This window comes from Eptatretus burgeri, chromosome 7 (genome assembly GCF_056783735.1).
Source record: "Eptatretus burgeri isolate ZD-2024b chromosome 7, Ebu_testis_v1, whole genome shotgun sequence".
In the NCBI taxonomy this organism is placed as follows: Eukaryota; Metazoa; Chordata; class Myxini; order Myxiniformes; family Myxinidae; genus Eptatretus; species Eptatretus burgeri.
In genome coordinates this window covers 72,115,145-72,133,133 of record NC_140967.1, presented here as the reverse complement: position 1 = coordinate 72,133,133, position 17,989 = coordinate 72,115,145, and the positions used below count along the sequence as shown (strand labels likewise).

The 17,989-nt window shown below is 49.8% G+C and overlaps 1 protein-coding gene across 7 annotated transcripts in view; it reads left to right on the top strand.

The window, feature by feature from the left end:
• The window catches only part of SLC7A9 (solute carrier family 7 member 9), a 105,210-nt gene that overhangs the window by 81,127 nt on the left and 6,094 nt on the right, over nt 1–17,989 (top strand). For 5 of the 7 annotated variants that reach the window (XM_085889026.1, XM_085889027.1, XM_085889024.1 and 2 more), the window contains 2 exons: nt 9,601–9,750; nt 12,207–12,375. In XM_085889026.1, the coding sequence (XP_085745152.1) occupies nt 9,601–9,750; nt 12,207–12,375 (319 nt within the window). Of the gene's footprint in view, nt 1–9,600; nt 9,751–12,206; nt 12,376–17,989 lie in introns of those variants that run through there. The other 2 variants (XR_015060250.1, XM_085889025.1) reach the window with 2 other exon arrangements.

Below are 17,989 nucleotides of genomic sequence, written 5' to 3'. Positions count from 1 at the left end.
CTTATAAAAACGACTGCGTTCGTCAGACGAGTTGAGTAAGAGTTCGCAGTTGGCAGTTCGCAGTTGGCAGTTCGCAGAGGAGCAGTTCGCAGTTGGGAGTTCGCGGAGCCAGTGAAGAGTTGGGACGAGTCAAGAGAGGAGACGGAGAGGGCGATCGGACGAAGCTGTGGAGAGGCGGCGGCGGCGAAGGCGGTTGAGGGGGTGCTCGCGTCGGATTCGGGGAACTGCGGAGGGAGAGGCCGGCGGCGCGACCGAGGTTGTGGTGGAGACGCTCGTCGCGGGACCCAAGATTTTGTGAAATCCTCCTTTCCCCGAGCATCAGCAACCCCCTCCTGTTTCCCCCCGCGCTGAGATAGTGCGACAAAAGGGGGCCCCCTTCCCACCCCCTACCAGACACTGTCCGCGAGGCCCGCGGAGTTGAGGCACCACCGCCACTTCGCGTCTCATCATCAGACGGGTAGGCCCGACACGGTCTCGGCCCCAGGCCCGCCTACCCCCCTCATCCTGGAGGGTGGTTTTCTTTTCTTTTGCTTTGGGAATATGTGTTGTCGGCGCCGTCTGTGAAGTAAAATTGTATAAGTGTTGCCGAGTGCCCGGTAGTCGGATAGATCTGCATTGTTGCATTTGCTTTTTGTCTTCTTCTTTTATATGTGCTTTTGGTGGAATTGTATATGTGTGCTTTCCGTTCATCGCGAAATAAATGTGCTTATTGTTGAACTGTTTTCCCGCTTCGCTTCGTCATTTCTTTCATTGAATCCCCATCTTGCTTCACGTAAAGGGTTGGTCGTGGGCTAAGACGCCCGATAATTAATCGAACCGTCGAGGCCGACGAATAACACCGCTCGGTTATCCCGATAGTACGGAACGGGTCGCTTAAGTGGCCCGTGTCCGAAGTCGACCTGCAGCGAGGTGCGATCGCCCGGTCTACCCTCCGTGTGGGTACTTAGGTAGGTCGAATTTGGCGAGCAACCCTATCCCACGCGGGGGCCGATTGGCACGATCGCGGTGAGACCGAAAGGTCCACCCGTGACTGGTTCCCGGCGTTAGTCCGAGAGGGTCACGACTGGATTGTCCGTCCGGTGGGCGACGTGCCGCGATTCGAGTTACGTGGCCGTCCGCACGCCGGCGGGCGCGAATCAGCAACACTGGTGTCAGGTCGTGCGATATAAACTCATCGCCCTCCTCGCGGCACTGGTATCGGAGAACGGGAAAACGGGCTCTCCTGTCTCCGGCTAAATTCACGGGAATCGGTCCAGGGGTGAGAGGAGCGACCCCCGATTCCCTCCAAATTACGAGCGAGCGAAATTAACCCTTTAAGAGAAGCAAGATGGCGTCTCAAGGCGAGCGGGAGCCGGGGGTATTAGAAATGTATATGTGTAGTAATGTGGAATCCATGGTCCAGGATGAAATCCCCGTGCAGGAAATGTTGGTTGTACAGGAAAACGAACTCGCCCAACTGAACCCAGAGCCCGAAATAGGTGCGGCAGCGGCCGTGGTGTATGACACCTCCCCTCCCCCTCTCCACCAAAACCTCCTGATTCATGCCGAAACGGCTCAGCTGAGTGCATCCGACATAGCCCAGCTATGCACCATGCTGGCGGCAATGACAGCGAAAATGGATGCGAATACACAAAAAATGGATGAAATAAAAAGCATAAACGAAAAGATGGATACAAATACAAATGAATTTATAAACGAAATGAAAGCGAGGATGGATGCGAATACACAGCACATGAAGGAAGAAATGAAAAAGCTGCGGGGTGAGACGCAGAACATGGGCCGATGCCTGCAGGCGGGCATGAAGGCCGTGACCAGGGAGATAAAAATGGCGACTCCACGTGTGGGAGCGAACGAACTGGAAGGGGGTACAACGGCTGTCGGGCCCGCGGTGGAGACGGGTAAAAAAATAATTCGGGGGACGTGTTGGGCGAGGGTCGTGACGATGACCGAAAGGGAAAAATTAAATGGGGAGACCAAAACGTGTGAGACGAGACACGAGGTGACGACAAAGGAAAGAAAAATAGTAGAGACAAGGGAGGTAAAGGGTGAAGAGTTGGCAGAGACACGGGAGATGGGAATGATAGAGGGAAGACTGCACGATGAAGACGGGGTAAGTGACGCACACACACACACGGAGGTAGTGGAGGATAATGAGGTTGAGCTCGCGGAGTGTGTCGGGACCCGGTGCGAGCAGCGGGATAGCCTCCTCCAGGAACGAGGGGAGGGAGTCTGCCCCCTTGAGGCGAGTCACGACCAGGTGAGTTCGGTCGTGCTTTGCGTGGTCGAGGGGACGAGTGCTGTGGACAGGTGCACGGAGAGCTTGGGGGGTATAGAGGCCCCGGAGACCCTTGTGGGGACACGAATCCCCAGTGTGGTTGTCCCTGTGTGTGTGGTGCAAGGTGTGAGTGCGTCCCCGTGTGTGGAAGCGACCCCGTGTGTGAGTGGTGTGGTGGCGATGGTGCCAGAGTACGTGCTTCCCAGCACGCCGTGTGTGAGTGAGGCCGTGTGTGTGGATGAAACGGCCAGTGTGGATGGGGAACCGCGGGTGAGTGCCCCCGCGTGTGTGGGTGAGGCACCGTGTGTGAGTGAGGCCGTGTGTGTGGATGAAACGGCCAGTGTGGATGAGGCACCGCGGGTGAGTGCCCCCGCGTGTGTGAGTGAGGGACGGTGTGTGGATGAGGCACCGCGGGTGAGTGCCCCCGCGCGAGTGAATGGAGCACCACGTGTGAGTGGTATGGTTTGTGCAAGGGAGACCGTGTGTGTGAGAGAGCGGTATGTGAGGGAGATGTCGGTTGGCATGCGGTAGCACGCAGCCGCGTCTCCCGGTGTGAATGTAATGGAATGGAGTGTGAGCGTCGTAACACGCAGGTGTGCGTGGGTCGGATGGCGACGACGGCGACAGAAGAAAGAAAGCCGAGTAGCGGCTGTAGTTGTTTCGGGGACCGTGCCGGGTTCACCCAGCAGTGAGCACGAGGTCTGTGCTGTGCAACGCACGAGGCCGCCACGTGCTCGCTTGCGATAGTGAAGTCCCGGTCCGGAAACGCACGCGGTGGATTTGCCGATCCCGCGGACGGACAAAGTTTAGGCAGGATTCTGGATTTGGACCGGACGGGTTCTCCGCGCGATCGTGTGTGTTAAACTCCAACGGGCAAAGCACATGTGTTCGCGTGGGGAACCCCTCGAGACGTGGGGCTTGTGTTTTTTTTTTGTATGCGCACGTTGATGTCATGGCTGCACGTGGGGTTGGAATCCGGCAGGAGTATCCCTGCCGGATGGTACCGTCCAAGGAGGGACGAGGTACACGTGCAGCTGCATGACGTCACGGGCAGGTGCAAAGTGCGCGAGTTGCCGCGCTGGTGCTGCGCATGGGAAAAAAAAAAAAAAGCAAGCCTCACTTTCGGGTGCACAGGATTCCTGGGCAGGGGGTGGAAGACCCCCTTACCCGGGGCACAGGATGGAAACTAGTTAGGGGGAAGGGTTAGCTTAGCTCGACCGGCTCCATGGGGCAGGGGTAAGTCCTCATGGGGCCCGTGGAATGGATGAGGTAGAGGGATTTAGTGAGCTTTAGGTTGGGAAATGAAAGTTATTTTAGAGATTTGGGATTATTTGAGGACAGAGACAGACTTTGAATGTGTAGTGGGGACGTAGCTTAGCTACGTAGTGTTAAAAGGAACGTGCTATAGTGTAAGGGACGACGTGGGAGCACGAGCTAGTTAGGGGATGTAGTTAGCAGGATGACAGAGTTCAGCGGTGTGTGTGTTGAAGAGTTGGTGAGTTGTGAGGTGAGCACTTGTTGAGTGAGTGAGGCCAGCGGGTCTGTGTGTGTGGAGCGAATGGGGAATGCATGGTGCGATGAGTGATTGGGGGGAGGAGTGACTCCCGCCCAAGGGACCCTGGGGTCAGTATAAAGTGAGTTCGGGGGTTAGTTAAATTGAAAAATGGAGGTCGTTTTGTTATTGGTGTGAATGTAGGCTCGAAACCCATTTGGAGGGGTGCAGGAGCCCTGTTGACGGGCTGGGAGCGTGGCTGCGAAAGGTGAGTATCGCTGAGTGGGTACCCCGGGCACCAGGCTAGTCGGCCGTGGTAGGCCAAGGGCCCATGGGGGGCCGGGATAGCGTAGTGGGCACGGGTGCGCCTGCTTGGTGCGGGGGCCCGGGGCGCCATTAGCCGCGTGGGCAGTGTTGTGGGCACGGGTGACCCTCGGAAAGGGGCCCGGGAGGCCGGCCTGCCACGTGTGCGTTTCAGGGGAGGTGCCATGGGGGGCACTCCCCGGTGTTAGGGAGCTGGTAGGCTCGGAGGCAGTGTAGTGCCCGGGGGTGCCATAGCGGGAGAATCGGCAGAGGGTCGTGCCTGCCAAAGGGAGCCACGTGTCCCAGCCATGAGACTGTGTGAGGGCACGGAGAGAAAATTGGGGGGGGGGGCGAGGCCCGAAATTGTGAGGACACCAACACAGGCGACGGGAATCTGGGTTTATAGAACCAATAGTTTAAGCGAGAGGCGCTTGTTGAAAGCCCCGGGGTCGTTTAACAGTTAAATGGATAGGGAAGATTAGGAAGTGTACCCCTCCGCACCATCCATCCCCTCGCTCTCGTTGTGGGCCGCTGGACCCACTTTGGGTTAGATCGCTGAACTCTGGGGAGGCCATTCTGAGGCTTGAGTTGGGCCTCGACACAGGACGCTAGCTCTCCCTTATTCCCCTCCGGGAAGGGAACGTAGGGGTTGGGAGTAGGCTGGGTGACAGAATAGGTTAGCCGAACAAGGACAGTAAAGGGGGTTAGGGGACGATTTATAGTGGGGAAGTAAAAATAAAAACAACAAAAAAATAAGTTGGGGCTAAATTGGGGTTTGACAAATTAAGGGAGTGGGTATGTACAGTGACAGGCAAAGGCGATAGGTGGGAGGGAGACAGGTAGGTAGGTCCGAGCCCGCCTTCCGAGTGGCCAGCACCACCGCACTCCCTCCACTGAACGGCAAAGACTGGCCAGCTTCATCTGCTGTCTGCGTTGCTGAACGGCAAAGACTGGCCAGCTTCATCTGCTGGCTGTGTTGCTGCAAGGCCTGTGCCGGCTCACTTCATCTGCCGGCTGGCTGTTTTTCTTCAAGGCCTGTGCCGGCCAGTTCGTCTGCCGGCTGTGTTTGCCTGCAGCGGCCTTCTTCTGCGGGCTGTGTTTGCCTGCTGCCTTTGCCATGCCATGCCCACTGCCCCTGTTCACCAGCCCCGTTCAATTTTTGCTTTGCCCCCCCCCCCTGTTCATTGCCATGTGCGCCAGGATCAAGGCAACAGTTTGCAAGCTGCAAGAACTGCCCTGTTGGCAGCTACAACACGGGCCTGCAGTGGCGGCCCGTGCACCGTGTTTGTGTCCATGCATCCATTCGTTGTGCTCATTGCGTGTGCCACTTGAGCTGGCACGGAGACTGCGTTTGTGCAGCCCATGCACCGTTGTGGTTCACTGCGTTCAGTTCAAACCATTCATCCATCCATTCGTTGTGTTCATTGCGTGTGCCACTTGAGCTGGCACGGAGACTGCGTTGTGCAGCCCATGCACCGTTGTGGTTCACTGCGTTCAGTTAAAAAGGGAAGGCCTTGGACTGCGTGTGAGCAGCCGGCCACGTTCCCTGTCACCTGCATTATTTGAGTCAGAGACTGCATGCGAGCAGCCTGGCTCCCTGCTAACTGCTTTCTTTTTGCAGAGTTCATTGATCCTGGGCCATGGTTTAGTGTAAAATTTGTAAGTTAAGGTAAGATGTACTGTACATATGAGTGCGCCCCCAGCATGTTTGTCTTAGCGCCGGCAATTTTATTTAAGTCGTCCGTGTGAGTGAGTTTGTTTAGGTAGTTACTCAGCCCTCAGGTTATTTATTTTGGGGACACGAATACCATGAATGTCGCACTCAGGGATCCGTAGGTAAAATGTACTAGGGGAAAACTACACATGATGGGACACGAAAATTTGACGACTCGGGACGAGTCTGTAAAAAGGGGAGGGGGTAGTGTTGTGGTTGACCAAATTCGCAAACCACCATTCAGGTCCCTTAGGTGAGATATCTCGGTAAGTATATGTGTAGTTAGGCCCAAACCCGTTGTCTAGAGGGAATAAATGTCATTCATGAGGGCTGCGACTTCAGGATAGCCGTTTTTCTTTTACTATCTTTATTTTGGACCAGCCGCCATTATTACCACCACCAACCACGTCTCAACAGCCATCACAACAACAACCACCAACCACAACTCCGCTTCACAATAACAACCACCAACCACAACGCCGCTTCACAATAACAACCACCAACCACAACGCCGCTTCACCACAACCGCCACGACCTTTACCGTCACAACTCGCCACCATCGCATCACCGTCATCTCGCGCCACTCGTGGGCACCGATGCTGGACTCGTGCGGGGCGCGCACCGAGCAGCGTGTTCAAAAACATCACGGACTTTCCGCAGAAAAACGGATCAAAAATGACTCACGCCCACTTTTGTTCCGTCCAATCGGTGAGCGAGGGGCGATTTGGCCCTGCCTCCAGGGCGTTGGAGGGCGGTCGCTATATGCAAATTCATGGATCAAAAAGCATTCACGCCCACTTTTCCTCGGGCCAATGGGGAGCCAGCAAGAGAGGTGAAGGGTCGGAGGCAGAGGGTCAAGGGTGAAAGAGCGAAGCCACGGGGCTTATAAAAACGACTGCGTTCGTCAGACGAGTTGAGTAAGAGTTCGCAGTTGGCAGTTCGCAGTTGGCAGTTCGCAGTTGGCAGTTCGCAGAGGAGCAGTTTGCAGTTGGGAGTTCGCGGAGCCAGTGAAGAGTTGGGACGAGTCAAGAGAGGAGACGGAGAGGGCGATCGGACGAAGCTGTGGAGAGGCGGCGGCGGCGAAGGCGGTTGAGGGGGTGCTCGCGTCGGATTAGGGGAACTGCGGAGGGAGAGGCCGGCGGCGCGACCGAGGTCGTGGTGGAGACGCTCGTCGCGGGACCCGAGATTTTGTGAAATCCTCCTTTCCCCGAGCATCAGCAACCCCCTCCTGTTTCCCCCCGCGCTGAGATAGTGCGACAAAAGGGGGCCCCCTTCCCACCCCCTACCAGACACTGTCCGCGAGGCCCGCGGGAGTTGAGGCACCACCGCCACTTCGCGTCTCATCATCAGACGGGTAGGCCCGACACGGTCTCGGCCCCAGGCCCGCCTACCCCCCTCATCTTGGAGGGTGGTTCTCTTTTCTTTTGCTTTGGGAATATGTGTTGTCGGCGCCGTCTGTGAAGTAAAATTGTATAAGTGTTGCCGAGTGCCCGGTAGTCGGATAGATCTGCATTGTTGCATTTGCTTTTTGTCTTCTTCTTTTATATGTACTTTTGGTGGAATTGTATATGTGTGCTTTCCGTTCATCGCGAAATAAATGTGCTTATTGTTGAACTGTTTTCCCGCTTCGCTTCGTCATTTCTTTCATTGAATCCCCATCTTGCTTCACGTAAAGGGTTGGTCGTGGGCTAAGACGCCCGATAATTAATCGAACCGTCGAGGCCGACGAATAACACCGCTCGGTTATCCCGATAGTACGGAACGGGTCGCTTAAGTGGCCCGTGTCCGAAGTCGACCTGCGGCGAGGTGCGATCGCCCGGTCTACCCTCTGTGTGGGTACTTAGGTAGGTCGAATTTGGCGAGCAACCCTATCCCACGCGGGGGCCGATTGGCACGATCGCGGTGAGACCGAAAGGTCCACCCGTGACTGGTTCCCGGCATTAGTCCGAGAGGGTCATGACTGGATTGTCCGTCCGGTGGGCGACGTGCCGCGATTCGAGTTACGTGGCCGTCCGCACGCCGGCGGGCGCGAATCCGCAACAATATTCAGAGTTGACTCATGATCGTGTTGCATCATCTGCTGGCTCACTGCTCATGGAATTTGCAGACCACATGACCATTGCTGGCCTGATTTTCAACAGCGATGAAAGTGATTCCTATAATCAAGTCGAAAAACTTGTGGAATTGTGTTCTCCAAACAATCTCGAACTCGACACCATAAAGACAAAGGAAATTACTTCCGGAAAAAACAAAACTCCCATTCAACCCTTGGTTATTCACGATGCTGAAGTTTACATTTTTAGGGATACATATTTCCAATGACCTTAAGTGGGAGATAAACATCAATCACTGTGAAAAAGGCCCAGCAATGGTTGTTCTTTCTTTGAAGGTTGAAAATTCTCAGGATCGGCCGTCCTGTGTTGATCAAGTTATATCGGGCAGTGATGGAGAGTGTCCTGATGGCTGACACCGTCTTTCACAGTTTGCTATGGCAGCTTGGCGTGGGACGACCGATCCCAACTCAACAGGATAGTAAAGACTGCCTGTGAAATTATTGGGTGTGGTCTGCCTTCCATTGAGAGCCTGTACTCCAGTCGAGTAACGAAAAGAGCAAAAACTATCATCGAAGATGAGTTCCATCCAGCCCAGCACACGACATTTTTTTAACTTCTCCGCTTGGGTAAACGTTATCATTCCATCAAGACCAACTGTAATCGGTTGCACGACAGCTTTTACCCAACTGCAATCCGCATCCTCAATTAATGTGTCTAAAATTTTGTGAGCATCGAAAGAATGGTTATGGATATTTTAAAACCATGCCACTCATTTAATTTCAACACCAAAATGTTGTTTGTGGCTCTCTATTCACAGTGAATCTATCTCTATCTATCTGAATCGATTTCTTATTCAATATAATTTTTTAACATGCACTGTCAAAGTATTTCTCATTGTATGCGCATTATATATATATATATATATATATATATATATATATATATATATATATATATATATATATATATATATATAACAATAACCTCATGATTAATTATATTATTATTATAAGATTGGGGAAGTTGGGATGAGAGATTGGCCTGAAGAATCTCACTGGGAAGCAGGCGAAGCATCTCCTGAAACCAGGAGATTGCTTGTTTATTACTTTAAACTAGCAGAGAAGATCGAGATTACTATTTGGTTGGAAGTGCCTTTCCTTTAAAAAAAATAAATAATAATAAAGAAAAATAATAATTATAATAAATCTGTATTTTCAAGTGTTTGTGTGTCGTAAGAGGCGACCAGGGTTGCGTCAGGAAGGGCATCCGGCGTAAAACATGTGCCAAATCACTATGCGGATCATACGGATGATCCGCTGTGGCGACCCCTCACGGGAGCAGCCGAAAGAAGAAGAAGAAGATTTTCAAGTGTTTGTGTATTTCTTTGTGCATTTGTATGTTATTCTTTTATGGCCAAACCATAGCACCTAGAGATGCCAAATTTTGGTTGAAGGTACTTCTGAATCTGGACAAGGTTTGAACCCAACAAACGTTGGCCTTGACATCTGTTTTGAGGCCACTATAAAGTGTATATTGGGATGTGGGGTCATGCAGTGCTGCCTGCTGGCCCGCAGACAAAAGGTAACCAACATCGCTTTTCAATGTCCAACACATCCTGAAACCCCCGGTGAGAAAAGCTCAGCCAGCCAGGCAGCACCAGATATCCTTGCCCACGGGTAGCGCTGTGTAATTTATATATCATATGTATTATTTCAATGAAAATCTTATCCAAATCATATTGCAATTTGTGTTTCTCTTACAGTGCATATTGTCCATTATATACACCATTCCAGCTGATATCAACACGCTCATAAATTATTTCAGCTTTGCTGTTTGGATTTTCTACGGATTGACGATGCTTGCACTTATTGTAATGCGTTTCACCAAAAAAGACTTACACAGGCCAGTCAAGGTATGTCAAACTCTAAATAGCTTAACACAGTTTGTGATTAAAGCACAATTTTTTCACTTGTGCAATTTAAAGGAAATGTGATTGGATAATCCTTAGATATCCCCTAAAGTATGGTGGATGCTCTGCAATGTTAAGGTCACATAGGTAGCAGCCAAAGCTCCTGTATTATTACTACAGGCTGTTTATGAAGGGAGCCAAGTGTGTGTATGTTGGTGAAACAATGCAGAGATGTAATGTAAGAATGAATGCATACAGGAGCAGCATGAGAAACCCAGATAAAACTACTGGTTGACCATGAATGCCTCATCACTTTACTTATACATACTACAAAAAAATATGAGCTTCAGTCTTCACGTTGTATAAAAGATGAGCGGTAATAGCAGAAAAAAAGGATGGGATGGAAAATAAAACAATCACACAATTACGTAAACAGAGAGAACTTTTTGGGATGAAAGAATTCAGAACTGCTCACCCATATGGATTAAATGAAATAATTAATGACATACATACAACATAATGGCCAAAACATAATCTCCTGTTTTTAGCACCTTATCACAAGACTCAGAGACATGGAATATATAATTATGGGTGTAAACGTACAGCTACACACACACCACAACAACAAATTGTAAATGAGTGGTTCAATGATCAAGATAAACAAATCAAATATTTGTCGATTACCTAACAGCAGTAAAATGAAGATCAATCTACTACAAATAAATGTGTGTGGTGTGTGTGTCTACATTTGGGGTTTCAGAATGTGGAATTGAGTCATCCCAGGGGGGGCTCAAAGTATTCACCTTCATTTTGGGATGGGTGAACGTCCCAGGGTGAACTTCATTTCATTTCAAAGTATTCACCTTCATTCGACACTTTTGTAAACTTGAATATGCTCTTTCCAATGGTGAACAATTTGAAGTGGTCAAACCAAGTTTTGAAGTTTGAAGTGGTCAAAAATATACCTTGTCATATATTTGCAATCCTCACCTGAATTTCAGGGAAAAATGAAAATTTTCGATTTTTGAGGGATCATGACTATTATATATGACCGATTAAGAAAAGTAAACATGTATTTGAATACTACTACCATACAGTTATTACATGAAAAAATTTCAAGCTTCTGGGATGGGTCAATAAAAATAAATGGGGTCTCAAAGTTGGGTCTTCATACAAAACCAACATTTTTTTCTGGATTTCAACTGATCAGGTCATAAAATTTAATAGAGATATACTCAGTTTTATGTTTGTTTCTTACAGAGCAGTTATAGAAGAATAATCTCTGAAAATTTCAAGGCTCGAGCATTAATATTTAAAAAGTTGTGGGAGTTTAAAAGTAGCCATTAATTTTGTGATACTCGCAACGACCATAAAAATAGGGCCACAACCACATTTTCAACCCTCAATATCTCAGAGTTGACTGCATCTATTGACCTAAAATTTTACGCAGCTTCATTTTGATACCTGGGAACTATTTTATGAAAGTTTAAAGTAAATCTGAGGGGGTCAACTGGGAACGTTTTCTTAAATTTGGTGATTTCAGATGGAATGACTCTTAAGCCAACACCAGGCATGTTTTTCAATAGTATGTTTTAATTATTACAACTATTCATGTTCTGTCTGGAGAAACAAAGACAGACAGACAAATAGGCACAAATGCAATTCCCTCTCCTTATGTGAGGGTAATTAAGAGGTTCAAATTAAACAATGAAGAAACATCTCGTGAGATGACAATCTCGTGATGTGATGGACATCCAAACAAATTACATTTTGACTTTATTAGTTAAGTATGTCACCACCTGGATGGAAATCAAAAAATGGCTCCATTCGTTTTTTGCACATCGACGTCATGAATCATCATGCCGAGTTTCAAAACAATCTTGAGAGCTGCTTCAGAGGACGACGATGAAAAAAACAAGAAATGTTAATGGGCTCGTTGCCGGAAGGACTGACTGAAGGACATTGTTATGGCTTTAACAGCTCTTCTCGATTTTGTCGTAGATGAGCTAAAAACTAATGGCAGCAGTTGGACCACCAACATTTCTTTGGGATGAGACTATGGTAGAACCGTTGGAGTCTTAGAAGGGGACCTGACACCCATTGACGGAGTCATGTTTGGACCAGTTTGCCAAATCATTTTGTTGCAGTTTGGAGAGACAGTGCATCCAATGTTTTGCAGGAGTGATACACTTGAAAAAGATTGTACACTGCAGTTTTACACCAATATTCAATGGAAGATTGATAAATCTGTTGTTTAAATCAAAAGAATATCTACATTCTTCGTAAATGATGTATGCTCTAACTGATAAAGCACTTAAATCGACGTTTTCATTACATGGCCAAGGGTTCCCACCACTTATCAAATTTTGTCTTGAAATGACAAATTATGGCTTGGACAACTTTCAGTCATGAAATGTTTTAAGCAATAATAATAATAATGCGTTTACCTCTTCCCACAGGTTCCAATAGTAATCCCAGGACTGGTGATGATCGTTTCAATCTACCTTGTGCTCGCTCCAATCGTCGTCAACCCAGAGCTACCTTACTTGTACTGCTTCTTGTTCATCATCGCAGGACTATTGTTCTACGTCCCATTTGTGCACTTCAAAATCAGTTTTAAATTTGTTGGTGAGTTCTGCTGGAATAGCAACAATTTAAGGTTTGAAATGTGGCAAAATAAATTATTCCGATTCTGCATTAAGAAAGTTCACACTATGCCCACACAGTTCCTGCAGTGTCTCAACTCATCGGATATAGAACAGGACAAGGCTGGAACTGTGCAAAATAAATAAAAACAGGTGGAACTAAAGGGGGAGCACTCGGTAGAGTGCAAAACCTCCGCCGCCAATACTGTTTGGTCACTCAAGTGAACCTGATATCCTATTCATTCAAATTGACGTCAACAGTGCTCACAGAGTTATAGTTTGCAACTTTCCCTTTTACTTTTAACTTTTACATACTCAATTCATTCATCATAACTAGATTCCTTGAGACAGAAATTGATTTTACGTGGGTATATCCACCTGAAGTTCCAAAATCAGCCATAATTATAAGTTTGGCACGTTTTTTGTTGGAAATCACTTATAACATGTAGAAATGCAAAAAAATATTAAAAAAATTGAAATTTTGTTGAAAAAAGTTGCAAAATTTTCTGTTTTTTTTCTCTAAGAATTTTTTTTGGGGGGGGGGGGTTGGAAATCACTTAAAACATGTAGAAATGCAAAAACATAAATTGAAATATTTTTTCAAAATGGCCGCCATAGCGGCCATATTGGACTTTGGACCAAGTCCAAAATCGAATGGCATGATCCTTGGATTATTCCCAATCCCCCCCACCAAGTTTCGTCGAAATCCGTCGAGGAGTTTTTCCGTAATACTGTTCACAAACAAGCAGTCATAGACTGGTACTTATGAAATCGTCAACTTGACCTCTGACCTTGTCTCATAAAAGCTGTCTCTCGAGAAGGTAGCGACGCAAACCAGAAGTTTCTACGATGATTTTGTACCAAACCATCAAAAATCGTAACGTCGACCGAAGCAAAAATCTCCATTTCTCCACGCAATTATTTAATATTATTTTATCAAAGTCACAAAACCGTAATATTCGGCTATCCACCAACAATCTTTACATAATCCGATGGCTTAGCGAGTCAGGCATACGACGATAACCTTTATTGGGATAAAAAATGACTTTTAAACACCATCTCTATCGAAAACACCGTCAGCGCGCACACGGAAAACCTTTACGTGATCAACAACGCCTCTGCTCGAACGCGCTGCACCACGTGACGAGCTGTGATGCGGCAAGTGAAATCTTTTTTTATACAATCTTAAAACGTCTCCAAAACATCCGATTTTTACCAGAATTTCGACAACCGTGTTTTAAGCGTCCTAAGCGATCGCAAAAACCGAAGACAAAATTGAAATCGAAGTTAAAACGAACTCGTAACTTCGACCGAAGCAAAAATACTCCATTTCTCCACATTAATTTACGGAATTATGTTTGACCTCACTGTGACCTTGACCTTTGACCGATTTTGACCAAAATCTAATCAGTGCTAGCCATCACCCTCCTGAATCACGTGGTGTAATTTGACATTGGTAGTTTCTTCTGTTCTCGAGTTATCATGCCTACAAACACACAAACAAACACACAAACACACAAACAAACAAACAAACACACAAACACACAAACACACAAACACACAAACACACAAACACACAAACAGAGGATGGAAGTCATCAATATACTTACGAAATCTTTAGATTTCGTAAGTAACAAACAGACAGGGGTGAAAACAGTAACCTCCGTCCATCTTCAATGGCGGAGGTTAACTAGAAGGGCACTCGGTACAGCGCATACCTCCGCCACATAATGCCTGGTCCATCCATCCATGGGTCGCCACTCCAACACAGTATACCAGCAATAGACCGTGGGCCAAGCTCCTGTTTTGTTTTGTTTCATGACCCACCTCGTGTATCTACCTGTATTTATATGTTGTGTAAAAACATTATAGAAATCATATCTGAAACTCGGCATGCACAAAACTTGCACATTTTTTCAAAATATGGAAAAAACACCCGAAATTGTGAATCTTCTTATAAACATTGTCCAATCACAGCGCTTTTGGCATACAGTACCACGCTCATCAACCAATCATGCGCTTCGTTTCAGGCAAGCTGTAAACTCACTAGCTGTCATGGCGGCGTACATGTCGTCTCATGCTAGTGCTGCCGAAGATTCTGAAGGCAGTTCTTTGGGGTTCTATTTTATGCATGTCATCAACACCCACAGCAAAGTCATTCCTTTTAGTGAGAAAAGTATTAAGAAATTTCAGGAATGTGCTGCGAAGTGGATCGATGTGGAAGGAAGCCCCAAAAGTAAGGTCGCTGTCAAGGCACTTACATCACATAAGTACACCACAGCCAGCACAGGCTCGGTGTGAGGATTGTAGCTGCTGTAGCCGCCGATGCTGCGCCCGGTGATGATCATGATGATGATGAATGTCACAGATCTGGAAGGTAAGATCTCCTTTCTGTGGTGTACTGATAGAAGATGCTTAGCAGGCAGACACGATGCGGGGGAACAGTCGAGCCGGGCTGTGTTGCACAAGCGCGAGCGCGGGCGTACTCTGCCCGTGGCTCTCCTTTATTACGTATTCAGCACACTCACGAGCCGGGCGACTCCAGCATTACTACGACGCCTCAGGCGGCGTGCACACCTTATATTCTTTGCAGATACGATGACCACAACGACCCCTCCTCCCATCATCATGCCCCGCCCTGCATGCCCGCAGGCTACACCACACTCCTCCCTCCTAAAACTATGATTATTAAATGATCATCATAATAAGCATAAACAGCACGAAGGACTATGGTATAATAGTAGACAAGGCACAAAAAATGAAAACAGCGAAGTATAACAGCACATCACATATAATGCGTGAAAGCGAGCTAATGGAGCTGCCACGCCAGGTTCCGAAGACGGAGGTGCACACAGCCCCCCCCCAAACTCTGGCCGCGTTACGGATATGAAGCAGCAAGGCGAAAAGCACAGCAGCCCTACACAGCGGAAACGCCCCCAGGCGGCTCATGCTGACATGGCCCTCGGCGAGGCCGTGGCGATCTCCCGAGCAAACCTCCCCCGGCACCATCAAATGCCTCCGGCCCACTTCCCTCAGGCAGACCTGACGCAGATAAACATTCCGAGGCCGGAAGCCCGCTGTCTGGAAGCCGTGGCGCCAGCGCCAGCCTCGATTGACCTTGGCTGGGGGCGCTGAACAGCGCCGCTGGCTGGACGCACTCAATGCTCCAAAACAACTCACGCACCACAATCAGTTGAGACGCCAACGCCCGTCTAAACGGCCTTGAGCGAACACAGAGAGCTGCGCCCGCAACCAGAGGTGGGGGTAACGCCGACCAGCGCACCAGTCTTGGCTCCGAGTCGATCTCCGAGACCCACACGGCAGTTAGACGGTAGCAATTCCATTTAAACCATACTTCAATCATAGGCTCGTTATAAATCACTACGAACATCATTTGAACTATTGCAAACTCATTTTCCCGTACAGCGCGTTCTTTTGATAAAATCCCAGCACATGACAAAGCAACTACCCGCGGCCCGGGACAATGGAAGGCCAACCCAACCTTTTTATTCGCCACCACCGCTCCCAAAGCCACCACATCACATTGATCATAATACAAATCCCATTGATTGATCTCCGCCAAACCCACTCTCACACGGGAACTGCTGGCATTTATTTCAACAACGTTAAACTGCATCACTAGAGCAAGGAAAAACACATATGCAATGAACAGCAACCCACAACCCACATCATAAGTCCGTTTCTTGGTTGTCGATTCGATGTTGTGACTCGCGACTCCCTTTAACGCCACGGGCTCACCGCAACCTGTTGAAGCTGCTCGAACAACACCGGCGCGCATTGCCTCACGAACGCTGCCGAAGCGCGGGAACCCATCGCGAGAGCTGATACGGCTCTCGCCGCTCCCGAACCGTACATCACCGCCGCAGGCAGCAACGAACGGCCGCTCCCGTTGCATCGACGCGGCTCCCGCCGCCAGAACCTCGCCCTCGGTACTCGACGAAGGCATCGAAGAGAGCACTGGTACACCTGGAGGTACGAACCGGAGATCCAGCCCGAGATGCGCCAGCCAGTCCCGACCCAAAAGGGCAGGCCCCTCCCCTCGCACCACGAACACCGAGAGCCGGGCGCGTCGACCTCGGTAGCGCACTGAGACGTCGGCCCTCGCAAACGGTGCAATCGCTTCACCGGTGTACGTGTACAGCGACAAGGCCGTCTTGACCAGGCGAATACCGCGAAGACCACGAGCCGCCTGCTCACCCATGACCGACACCGCAGCCCCGGTGTCCACGCAAAACACGGTCGGCTCGCCATTCACTTCGACCTCCACCGTGAACGGCGTCGTCATCTCCGAACCAACGGAAAACAGACTCAACCGTGGTTGCATCTCCTGCTCCGGCCCGCCGGCATCGCCATGCCCCGGTTGCAGGCCGATCTCCAGGTCACTGGGGTCCTCCCGCACCTCGTCATCCAAGACCCCAACGGAGGCCCCCGCCATCCGACACACACGCTTCAAATGTCCCACCTTGTGACAATGCAAACACACGGTGTTCTTATACGGGCACATTTGTCGCAGGTGCGGACCCCCACACCCCCAGCACCCCTGGAAAGCCACTTCGCTCCCGGTGCGACCGTGCTGCGGTGCGCGCCCTCGTCCCGCACCGCCAGGCGCGCGTGCGACCTGCGGCACTTGAGTCATCGCGCGGACTCCGGGCTGCGCGACCTGCGGCACTTGCGCGGTCACCGCGTGGACCTCGGGATCAGCCGACATGCCCCAGCTGGAGCTACTCATTACGTCCTGGCCAGCAATGGTGCGGACATCCGTGAGTGTCTGCTCGACAGACGAAGCAGTCCCGACCGCCGAGTCGAATGTGATGTCGGTCAACCGCAGGATGGCTGCTACCATCTTTGCGTCTCGCAGACCAGAAATAAAACGATCTCTGAGCCGTGCCGGACGCTCCTCTGTCGTGAACTTGCAAGGCACAGCCGAATGCTTCACCCGTGCTACGAAGTCTGCAACGCGCTCCTCGCCACCCTTAGCGAGGTGATCGAACTGGAACCGCGCAAGATGCAACGACTTCTCTGGCGCCAAGTGGGTCTTCATTTTCGCCACGATGTCCTGAAACGATAGCCCATAATCACTGGGCTTATTTGGAGCCACCAAATCACTCAGCAGCCGGTAGTGCTCCGTTGATAGCGAGGCGAGCAAGATCGCCTTGCGTTTCTCTTCATCATCTACATCATTCGCGCGAAAGTAGCAACCCAACTGTTCAGAAAACAACTCGAATTCATCTCCCCCGAACACGGGTCCGCGCCCGTGTGCCGTGCCCCGACCTTCTGCCATGCTCGTGCTGGCGAGACCCTTGGCTCCGTAGCCTGGAACCGCACGGGGTATTTGCCGCCCTGCACATGCCGATCCGAAGATCCTCGTCAGCCAACTGTGGTGTACTGATAGAAGATGCTTAGCAGGCAGACATGATGCGGGGGAACAGTCGAGCCGGGCTGTGTTGCACAAGCGCGAGCGCGGGTGTACTCTGCCCGTGGCTCTCCTTTATTACGTATTCAGCACACTCACGAGCCGGGCGACTCCAGCATTACTACGACGCCTCAGGCGGCGTGCACACCTTATATTCCTTGCA